At 47.7% G+C, this 12,212-nt stretch overlaps 1 protein-coding gene across 1 annotated transcript in view; it reads right to left on the reverse strand.

Annotated features, from left to right (window-relative positions):
• LOC142142541 (uridine-cytidine kinase-like 1) overlaps nucleotides 1–12,212 on the reverse strand; it is a 62,206-nt gene that overhangs the window by 35,238 nt on the left and 14,756 nt on the right. The window contains exons 4-8 of the mRNA XM_075200420.1: nucleotides 11,656–11,762; nucleotides 8,884–9,054; nucleotides 3,598–3,669; nucleotides 2,671–2,860; nucleotides 2,509–2,570 (exon numbers count right to left, since the gene is read on the reverse strand). Coding sequence (XP_075056521.1) covers nucleotides 2,509–2,570; nucleotides 2,671–2,860; nucleotides 3,598–3,669; nucleotides 8,884–9,054; nucleotides 11,656–11,762 — 602 coding nt within the window. The remainder of the gene's footprint in view (nucleotides 1–2,508; nucleotides 2,571–2,670; nucleotides 2,861–3,597; nucleotides 3,670–8,883; nucleotides 9,055–11,655; nucleotides 11,763–12,212) is intronic.

Consider the following 12,212-nt stretch of genomic DNA (forward strand, 5'->3'; position numbering starts at 1 on the left):
AGGGGATCCAGGACGAGAGAGAAAGAGAGCGCCAGGGCAAGAGGGGACACAGGACGAGAAAGAGAGCGCCAGGACAAGAAGGGACACAGGACGAGAGAGAGAGCGCCAGGGCAAGAGGGGACACAGGATGAGAGAGAAAGAGAGCGCCAGGGCAAGAGGGGACACAGGACGAGAGAGAGAGAGAGCGCCAGGGCAAGAGGGGACACAGGACGAGAAAGAGAGCGCCAGGACAAGAAGGGACACAGGAAGAGAGAGAGAGAGAGCGCCAGGGCAAGAGGGGACACAGGACGAGAGAGAAAGAGAGCGCCAGGGCAAGAGGGGACACAGGACGAGAGAGAGAGCGCCAGGACAAGAAGGGACACAGGACGAGAGAGAGAGAGAGCGCCAGGGCAAGAGGGGACACAGGACGAGAGAGAGAGCGCCAGGACAAGAAGGGACACAGGACGAGAGAGAGAGAGAGCGCCAGGGCAAGAGGGGACACAGGACGAGAGAGAAAGAGAGCGCCAGGGCAAGAGGGGACACAGGACGAGAGAGAGAGCGCCAGGGCAAGAGGGGACACAGGACGAGAGAGAAAGAGAGCGCCAGGGCAAGAGGGGACACAGGACGAGAGAGAGAGAGAGCGCCAGGGCAAGAGGGGACACAGGACGAGAAAGAGAGCGCCAGGACAAGAAGGGACACAGGACGAGAGAGAGAGAGAGCGCCAGGGCAAGAGGGGACACAGGACGAGAGAGAAAGAGAGCGCCGGGGCAAGAGGAGACCCAGGACGAGAGAGAAAGAGAGCGCCGGGGCAAGAGGGGACACAGGACGAGAGAGAAAGAGAGCGCCAGGGCAAGAGGGGACACAGGACGAGAGAGAAAGAGCGCCAGGGCTAGAAAAATAATACATAGGGTCGAGCACAAGAGGTGGAGAAAGTGAGGAAGAGAGAAGACGATATGGGAAAGCTGGAAACCATAGAGAGGAGAATACAGGAGACAGTAGCTGGAAATAGGACATGCGAGGGGGTGACAGAGTCATGCAATATATCATTAGTCATCTGTGGTTATGAATGTGTCTCTTTATCTGGACAGAATATTAGAAGAAAGACGGACATCCTGAATACATGCACCGTTGTAAGACCGCAGAGCTCATCTACATCTGGAGTCTGTATGCATGGTTTATGTAATATGAATCATCTACTGCCAGAAAATAAATGTCCAGGGCTGTCCACAGCATGGCACGTTGGGGCAGATGGCTTCCTTCTCAGGTAACCAGCACAACGAAGCTTCAAGTGGTACAATTCTCATTATCATTAGGCATGTCAAGTAGAACCTATGCTCCCGGCAATGAGAGGCCAGATGTGGTGGTAAGGGTGGGCCGGTCATATGACTGGTCCAGGGAAATCCGAAATCAGCCCATGTTGGGGTGTTCCCACTAGGATATGGTGCATATGACTGATTTTAAATGGCTACACTCACCTGTTATTAAGAGCATCATTCAGTATGAAACGCGCTGGGTGCTCGTCTTACGGCCTCGTTCAGCTTTCTATGTTTAATTTCAAACATAGCACAGGATAATGTAGATAGTTCTTGGCCAGCTCATGGTCTGCTACCGCCAATCATGTCACACACCACCCTTAACGAGGTCACACGCCACCCTTAACGAGGTCACACGCCACCCTTAACGAGGTCACACGCCTCCCTTAACGAGGTCACACGCCACCCTTAACGAGGTCACACGCCACCCTTAACGAGGTCACACGCTTCCCTTAACGAGGTCACACGCCACCCTTAACGAGGTCACACGCCACCCTTAACGAGGTCACACGCCACCCTTAACGAGGTCACACGCCACCCTTAACGAGGTCACACGCCGCCCTTAACGAGATCACACGCCACCCTTAACGAGGTCACACGCCTCCCTTAACGAGGTCACACGCCACCCTTAACGAGTTCACACGCCACCCTTAACGAGTTCACACGCCACCCTTAACGAGTTCACACGCCACCCTTAACGAGTTCACACGCCACCCTTAACGAGGTCACACGCCACCCTTAACGAGGTCACACGCCACCCTTAACGAGGTCACACGCTTCCCTTAACGAGGTCACACACCACCCTTAACGAGGTCACACGCTTCCCTTAACGAGGTCACACGCTTCCCTTAACGAGGTCACACACCACCCTTGCCATGTTATTGTACATCCCAGCTCTCTAAGGCTTACTCACAGCGTTATAGAAACTAGAACATGAGTATCACCCAGTATATGTATATTACACCGATACAAAGGAGGAAAGAATAATATAGGGTTAGAGTCCCATTAGCGTGAATGTTACCACTGGAAGCATCAGTGTGAGCTAAGATGAGCGGAATGACCTCAACCTTGGAGTAGGGGAGCAGAGGTTATGTTCTGCCAATGGGACCAGCGGGCAAGTGTTTATAATGACTAGAAGACATTCATATAGTGCATACACAGGACATCACCACAGGAGGCGCTGCAGAGCAACTTTTATCTCCGATATTCCCCTTACCTTCTCCAACTGGCTGTGGACGTGTTGGACTATTAGGTCCAGGGCCACAAAGTTCTCCCCCCCTAAAACAAATATACAGTAGAGGGAAACATTTAAACCTTTGGAACACAGGGCAAAAATACCAGAGAGGTCATCACAGAGTAGGTAGGTTCACGCACTTACCTCTGGGCACTACAATGTCTGCCAGCTGTACAGTGGGCTCTATATACTGCTCAAACGATGGCTTCACAAATTTGTTGTACTGCTTGATCACCCCGACAATGTCCCGGCCTCGCTCAGTGATATCTCGCTTCAGCCGGCGGACCAGGCGAATGTCAGAGTCTGTGTCTACAAACACCTTCATGTCCAGAAGCTGCGGAAGAAGAGGGTCAAGAGTACTAGGGGTGCAGGACATAAACCCAGATTTAAAACATGTACAGGAAATGGGAGCTGGATCACAATAAAAGGGGGTGTCAGGATTTGGAAAGGCAGGGAAGCTGGGGAGCCAGGTCCAGGCAGAGAGAGAGCGAAAGGGCAGGAAACACTATGATGGAACTCAAAAATAAGAGCATGACAAGAGACAAGGATATATATTATGGAGATAAGTGACAGAGGTAGGTGGTCACAGAACATTGGACAGGAATATGTGAGAGGTAGGTGAAAGTAGGTGGTCACAGAACATTGGACAGGAATATGTGAGAGGTAGGTGGTCACAGAACATTGGACAGGAATATGTGAGAGGTAGGTGAAAGTAGGTGGTCACAGAACATTGGACAGGAATATGTGAGAGGTAGGTGAAAGTAGGTGGTCACAGAACATTGGACAGGAATATGTGAGAGGTAGGTGGTCACAGAACATTGGACAGGAATATATGAGAGGTAGGTGAAAGTAGGTGGTCACAGAACATTGGACAGAAAGATACGAGAGAGGTAGGTGGTCACAGAACATTGGACAGGAATATATGAGAGGTAGGTGAAAGTAGGTGGTCACAGAACATTGGACAGAAAGATACGAGAGAGGTAGGTGGTCACAGAACATTGGACAGGAATATATGAGAGGTAGGTGCAGGTAGATAGTCAAAGACACTGGAAAGGAAGGAGGTGGCCGTACCTTTAGTAGTTCCTTGTTGGCAAATGACAGAATCCCTTCGAATATCACCACATTGGCACCGTATACTGTTTTCTGTAAGGGGACCGGAGAGAGAAGTCTGTATAGACACTATATACATATGGAGACCAATCCTAAGCTACAATAGATAGGGCGACTCCCTCTTTTAGAACACCAGCATAAATCACAGGCCACATCTTATACAGCCAGGGTAACATATAATGAACGGTGGCGTAATAAAGATGGTGACCTATAATGGATTGGTGGTGTCATGAAGAGAATGGCATATAATGTGAATTATGCTTACCATTGATAGCTTTTCCTGTAAGTATCCATGGCAGACATTACAATGGGAAGGTTACCTTTCCAGGTTAGGTAGAGACATGTCAGAAAATGCCCCCGGATGGTATATAAGGCAGCTCTTTCTCTATGTCTGAGTGACTCCCCACACTTTCTCTAAAAACATAACTATAACCAGCATGGGTGGGAGTCTGAGCTGCCATCGTGTAGTTTGAGGAAAGAGTTAACAGTAAGCATAATTCATATTTTTTCTCTACAATTGTCCATAGAAGTGATTACAATGGGATGTATCCAAGCAATACAGTATGGAGGGCTACAAAGAACAGACCAGCCACATATGCTGCAAAAGTGGCTGAGCAGAGGACATCTCCCACCCTGAGAGTCAATGGCGGACAAGACATCCCGATGATGAGGACCAGTGACGGTATGAATAGAGGTCCATCCAGCTGCTCTGTAAACCTCTCTCGCTGAAGCCTTTCTTGCCCAAGACGTTGTTATTACCGTACCGAGTGGGCCCTCAGAATCTCCGGGACCTTACACCCATGCCTCTTGTATAATAGCTTCTCTGATCCATCTGACTTGTTCAGAAGGGACATACCCTATCCGAGGTCCTGCAGGATCCACAAAGAGTTGCTCTGCTGTCCTGGATAAATATATGGACGTTGGACTTACCAAGCCAACAAGTGCAGTTTTCTGACCTTTTCATCATTAGGATGTGGATAAAAGTATGAAAGTAAAACCTACTAATTAATGTGCAATGTAGGAAGAAACACTGGACTGGCTCTAAACACCACTTTATCTGCATAGACATTCAGAAAGTGCTCCTCACCCCTGGACTTCTCCAACCCTGAGAGCAGACGTAATTGCCACCAAGACCACCACATTTAGTGTCATCCCTCTTAATGACACTTCTTGCAGTGGTTCAAAAGGGTCAGACATAAGAGTGGTGAGAATCTAATCAAGGTCCCGTGGAGCCACTAAGGACCTAACAGAATGACGTATCCTCTTCACTGCTTGGTAGAAATGAATAATCAAATCTTCTAAAGCCAACTTATATCGAAGAAAGCACTCAATGCATACACTTCTACCTTGAGTGGATATAAAGAAAGACATTTGATGAGACCATACTGAAGAAAGTTAAGGACCTGCGGAATAGTTGCTGGAGTTAGATTGAATTTAGATTCACACCATATGATAAATCTCTTCCAGACTCTGTAATAGATTACTGAAGAGATCTTCTTTCTTGCCTGTACCAGTGTGCCGATTATTTATTTGCTCTTCCCTTATTCCTGAGCAGTTCCTGCTTAATCTCCATGCCACTAAATCTAGCCCCTCTGGATTTCTCTGATTTAGATTAAGAGCTGGGTTTTGGCGTAGGAGATATGGTCAAAGAGGTAGAGGCCTGAGCATCTCCCAGGTTACAGGGAATCACAGATGGCGAGGCCAAGATGGAAGAAATACTTCTCCATTCGTATAACCCAGGTCTATGGAACTGTCAGAGCATCTATTCCCTCTGTCCCTGGAGCTTCATGCCGAGAGAAGAACCTGAATACAATGGATTTCTGCTTATTGCCATTACGTCCTCTTAAGGAAGTCTAAAGTAGATGTTAGCTGGAACGCTTCTTGGTGCACAGACCACTATCCTGGATGAAAATGCTTTCGACTGAGGTAGTTGGCTATTACGTTCTGCTTGCCTGCTACATACAATGCGGAGAGTGATTTCAGACTCCCTTCCGCCTAAGAGGTTCTGCTTCTGGTACCTCTCTGGCGATTTGTGAAGGCTACCTCTGTCATGTTGCCTGAGCATATTCAGAGTCACTTCCCTTCTAGATGAAGATGAAAGTGCTGAACTGCTTTCCACACTGCTCACATTTTCAAGATATTTACACCTTTCTAGTCATGTGTCTTGTCACCCGTCCCTGAAGGTGGGCTCCCCGGCCTGTGTCATGAGTATTCTCCACAGAAAACTCTTGGCCTATACCGCCACCTGAGACCTCGAGGCTGTTGACAGTGTGATGGCATGATTCAGAGAAGTCGGCTTGTGTTCCCACTGCGTTAGAAGTTCCAACTGGGGATTTTCTTATTTGTTATTTACCTCCTCTCTCATGGGCCCTATGGTGGAGGAAAACATTCCCAAAGTGAAATCTTCTTACTAACATTTTATGATGAATTTGCAGTTGACATAGCAGAGATTGGATCTGGATACACCTCTCTTCTGAAAATGTTCCCCTTGTTACGCTGGTGAAACTATATCTTGTACCCATTTCTTACTATGATCTGTGATAGAGTGGGTTCATATTCCTGCATAATTAGTGATTCTGCCCCCCTACTGTGGTCCTGGTCCATACAAAAGTCATTGTGGTGTCTTCTGATTTGTCCAAAAGGACTACTTGGATACAGCATCCATATTCTGCATGACATAGAGTCTCCCTGGCTTATAACTTCTCACCTCTCTGAAGTGCTGACGAGCTGAGGAAGAGTACTGGTACATTCTATCTTGTGGCAAGCAGACAGATTTACCACAAGAAGACTTCTGTATGACTGTGTCCAATTTATCCCTGAAGAGCAGGAACCCCTGAAATGGGAGATTGGCTGGACTATTCTCTGACATAGCGTTTGCTGCCCAAGGGCACAACCAGAGAGCTCTCCTAACCACCGCTGCTGCCGATGCCAGTGTCCAACATTGTTTTACACAGAAATTATAAGCCTGTGTGCGTGACCTCAATGCTCACATCTGTATAAAGTGTCTCTCCCCAGAGTCTAAGCGCCCTGGCCACGACCATGCCCAATTTCAATGTGGCTCCAGATGAGATACGAAGCTTCTAAAAACAAGGCTCCATCTTTCTATCCCTGGGGTCTCTCAGAGGACCCCTCTTCAATAGGGATAGTAGTTCTGGAGGACACACTAGCAGAAGGTGCATCTAACTGTGGGACCCTTCTCACCACTGAATGGACACATATGTTCCAGTCTCTGGATTAATCTTTACGAATAGTTTATTTCACCACCTGATGTACAGGGAAAACTGTGTGATCTTCAGTAAGGGATTCAGGAGGCTCTGTGGCCGTTGGTTCCTCATCCCTATCTATAGATAATGTATCTATGTATAAAGATCCAGACACCCCTTACCCAGCACAGGTGTCCTTCAGGCCAGCTCCAGTTACTGCACAGCAAACCACAAACCTTCCCCAGGTCAGTTCAGAGCCCTCCATAGGCTGGTCTCCATCATGACACCCTCTGACCTATGACGCAACACGGGAGCATGCGCAGACCGCCAAGGAACAAACATCAGTTAAATTTGAATTCCCAACACTAGATCTGCTCTCAGAGGTAGCAGAGTGGTCTTCCTCAGTAGCCAGCCCAGTCCCTGCCTTACATCATGGAATGGTGTCACTGGAAGCCAAGAGAAGGGACAGAGCACGATAACACAACACCTGGCTGTGACTGGATCACTTATAAGTAACTTATGGTATAAATTTATTTAAAGGAAATAGCACAGGGTGCTTATTTATATAATTGCAAATGTACTTATTTTTGATATTGTGGATATGTTGGTAAAGGAAATATCTTTATTTCTGAGACCAGGGAGGAAATTTGTTTTGTGTTTTAACTTTGCTAGAGGAAATGCATGATTTCTGAGATCTGAATCTACCTGATTAGACTTTGTTGAGGAACTCATTTGTGTATCGTGATGTGAGGAAATGACTTGTTTGGGGTTTTGAAACTTTCCTTTGGGAATGTGTATTTTGCAACTGTGTGAAGGAAGGACCCATGTTAATCTCATGTTAATTAGACCTTTTAGTGTGTGAGGGTCCAGCACCTGAAGGCACAGGAAGGTTTAATTAGACTTGCTGTTAGATTTCCTGTGTCTAAAACAAGATGCAGGAAATCACATCAAGGTTTAGGATATCACAGATAAGTGTAAATATTGTTAGCTTTGCATTGCATGTAAATCCATGTTTGGGTAAACATATTGCATCCTGTTTCTAAAAATAGCTCAGACCTCAAGGGAGCTGGCTTACCCAGTGAGGCTGTGTTCAAATCTGTATAAAAAGCACTGTCTTGTATTGAAAATTGTTCTTCTGGTTCCATCTAACCTGCTCCCCGGTACCTTCAACCAGTGTGACTGCAAATAAACATCACTTGCTTCAAAGACCTGCTTGGAAACGTCTTCCATGCTGAAAATCCTGTAACGTACAGATTAGACCCAACTCTAATCCGTTCCCAGCTGTTTCTGAGGTTTGGACCCAGCATCCAGTACCATCGCTCTGCCCGCTACCCAGCAGCTCTGGCCAGTGTGATAGGCCAGGGGGGATCCATCCACAGCAACCCTGATCCATAGAAAGAGGTCAGGAGTACCAGCCCAGGTACACCAGTAACGGGGTACACTCACAGCGTCAGTTACCCAAAAGAAACCCGGTTCTGGATGCCGGTACAGAGTCTAGTGGGGGCAGCATTTGTAAGCCCCTCCTACTGTGATGAGAGGACGCGTTTGGGATAAGGAAAGGGAACTGTGGCAAAGTTTGCCCATGCCCAACCTGTTTCCAGCAACAATAGACAGGGTGGCATAGGCGGTTCATCCTCTCATACTGACCTACCTATTACTAGAGACAGGAAAGGACCTAGAGAAAGAGAAGAGCTGCCTTATAGACCATGGAGATGGTAGGTTCCCTGCCCATTGTAATCATGGAGAACTAAAGAGGAAAGTGTCATTATAAAAAGGGTGACTTATAAGTAGGATTCTACACGCAGAGAAATACATCTTTATAATGACCCGCTAGAATAATACACTGCAGGACTTTACAGCAGTCAGGATATGGATATTTGCAGAATTAATTACACCCTGTAGGTGGAGGCAGCAAGTAGTACCGCCCCCAGGGGTCAGAATCTGCCCGTGAACAGAGGAGATGGACACTTCTGCGCTGGTTTATACTTTCCTTGCTGTCTATATCTGTACGGTCATGTACTGGCAGTAAAGTCTCCACACTCACCCACTCCTTCCTCCGGCTGTGCGTGGTGAAGTCATACACCGGGACTTTAACACTCTTTCCCTTCTTCAGTTTGCGCAACACATTCACCAACAGATCAAAGTCAAACGCGTCAGGGTGATCAAAATTGTACTCGTTCCTGGCCGCCAATTCCTGCTGATCTTTACTGAGGACCTGGTGATGGATAGAGAGTAGATATCAGCGCCACAGACACATGATACATTGGCGCTAAACATGTAATGTTAGGAGCAGATTATCAATCCTTCGCACCTATATACCCGTTCTGGCACGAAAGTCAGCAAATTGTACACATTATTAAAAAAAAAAAAAAAAAAATCATGGAAAATGCAATCATTTACATTAAATTCTGAAATTCTAAGATATTTCTATAAATCATTCTACTTTCCCAGCTACTTATGACGGATATGGTAAAATCTGTGAAAACAAAACACATACCAGTGACAGAAGCTTTAACATCTTGCTAGTCTCTCTGAGAACAGTGACCGCACACTAACATTACACATAGTGAGAATACAGACTTCCGCAAGAGCTTGCAATCTGGCCCTGATCTCCCTCATGAGCCAGCAGGACCTGATTACCTGTGTGGAGGCTCAGAAATATCCAACAGAGGACATCTCCAAACTTACCACATGAGAGGGCACAGACAGGACCTGATGACCTATGTGAGGCTCATAGAGATCCAGCAGAGGTCAGCTCCAGACCTCCCACATGAGAGGGCACAGACAGGACCTGATGACCTATGTGAGGCTCAGAGAAATCCAGCAGAGGTCAGCTCCAGATCTCCTACATGAGGGGGCACAGACAGGACCTGATGACCTATGTGAGGCTCATAGAGATCCAGCAGATCTCAGCTCCAGATCTCCTACATGAGGGGGCACAGACAGGATCTGATGACCTACGTGAGGCTCAGAGAAATCCAGCAGAGGTCAGCTCCAGACCACCCACATGAGAGGGCACAGACAGGACCTGATGACCTATGTGAGGCTCATAGAGATCCAGCAGAGGTCAGCTCCAGACCTCCCACATGAGAGGGCACAGACAGGACCTGATGACCTATGTGAGGCTCAGAGAGATCCAGCAGATCTCAGCTCCAGATCTCATACATGAGGGGGCACAGACAGGATCTGATGACCTATGTGAGGCTCAGAGAAATCCAGCAGAGGTCAGCTCCAGACCACCCACATGAGAGGGCATAGACAGGACTTGATGACCTGTAGAGGTCAGCTCCAGACCACCCACATGAGAGGGCACAGACAGAACCTGATGACCTGTGTGAGGCTCAGAGAAATCCAGCAGAGGTCAGCTCCAGACCTCCCACATGAGAGGGCATAGACAGGACCTGATGACCTGTGTGGGGCTCAGAGAGATCCAGCAGAGGTCAGCTCCAGACCTCCCACACGAGAGAGCATAGACAGGACTTAATGACCTGTTTGGGGCTCAGAGAGGTCAGCTCCAGACCTCCTACATGAGAGGACAAAGACAGGACCTGATGACCTGTGTGGGGCTCAGAGAGATCCAGCAGAGGTCAGCTTCAGACCTCCCACATGAGAGGGCACAGACAGGGCCTGATGACCTGTGTGGGGCTCAGAGAGATCCAGCAGAGGTCAGCTTCAGACCTCCCACATGAGAGGGCACAGACAGGGCCTGATGACCTGTGTGAGGCTCAGAGAGATCCAGCAGAGGTCAGCTTCAGACCTCCCACATGAGAGGGCACAGACAGGACCTGATGACCTGTGTGGGGCTCAGAGAGATCCAGCAGAGGTCAGCTCCAGACCTCCTACATGAGAGGGCACAGACAGGACCTGATGACCTGTGTGGGGCTGCGAGAGATCCAGGAGAGGTCAGCTCCAGACCTCCTACATGAGTGGGTACAGACAGGACCTGATGACCTGTGTGGGGCTCAGAGAGATCCAGCAGAGGTCGGCTCCAGACCTCCTACATGAGAGGACACTCACATTTGGAGCACAACCTTCCTATTAGTAGCACAAAGTATAATAGTGATATTGCGGCACCATAATGAATAACGGGATGGGCCTCAGGATGAATGTCAGTATATTAGTGCTCAGAGTTGTGACTGGTAAATCTGGTGAGGATCACACTAGAGGTTATATTACACGTTATATATTGGATGCTCCGAGACATCCAGCAGAGTTCAGCTCCAGACCTCCTACATGAGGGGGCACATACAGGACCTGATGACCTGGTTGGATGCTCAGAGATCCAGCAGAGGTCAGCTCCAGACCTCCTACATGAGAGGGCACAGACAGGACCTGATGACCTGGTTGGATGCTCAGAGAGATCCAGCAGAGTTCAGCTCCAGACCTCCTACATGAGGGGGCACATACAGGACCTGATGACTTGATAGGAGACTCAGAGAGATCCAGCAGATCTCAGCTCCAGACCTCCTACATGAGAGGACACAGACAGGACCTGATGACCTGGTTGGATGCTCAGAGATCCAGCAGAGGTCAGCTCCAGATCTCCTACATGAGGGGGCACAGACAAGGCCTCAGATATTCATGACTTCTGCTTGAACTCCACACATTTCCTACATGCCTTACTCACACTCACATTTGGAGCACAACCTTCCTATTAGTAGCACGAAGTATAATAGTGATATTGCGGCACCATAATGAATAACGGGATGGGCCTCAGGATGAATGTCAGTATATTAGTGCTCAGAGTTGTGACTGGTAAATCTGGTGAGGATCACACTAGAGGTTATATTACACGTTATATATGTGCCGTACACACCTTATAGAAACAGTCCATGGAGAGGAGAACGACCCAGGGCACATCCAGAGCTTCAATAATTTTATTGGCTACGGTGGTCTTACCAGACGCGCTGCCCCCACACAGACCTAAAGAAGAGGAAGGAAACTTCAGTATAGTGTGCGGGGCAATAGTGCAGCACAGTGCGCGGGGCAATAGCGCATAGTATAATGTACAGTGTAATAGTACACAAGGTAATAGTGCAGTACAGTATATAGTGCACGGGGTAATAGTGCAGCACAGTATATAGTACACAAGGTAATAGTGCAGTACAGTATATAGTACACAAGGTAATAGTGCAGTACAGTATATAGTACACAAGGTAATAGTGCAGTACAGTATATAGTACACAAGGTAATAGTGCAGTACAGTATATAGTACACAAGGTAATAGTACAGTATATAGTACACAAGGTAATAGTGCAGTACAGTATATAGTACACAAGGTAATAGTGCAGTACAGTGTATAGTGCACGGGGTAATAGTGCAGTACAGTATATAGTACACAAGGTAATAGTGCAGTACAATATATAGTACACA

This window comes from Mixophyes fleayi, chromosome 3 (genome assembly GCF_038048845.1).
Source record: "Mixophyes fleayi isolate aMixFle1 chromosome 3, aMixFle1.hap1, whole genome shotgun sequence".
NCBI lineage: Eukaryota > Metazoa > Chordata > Amphibia > Anura > Limnodynastidae > Mixophyes > Mixophyes fleayi.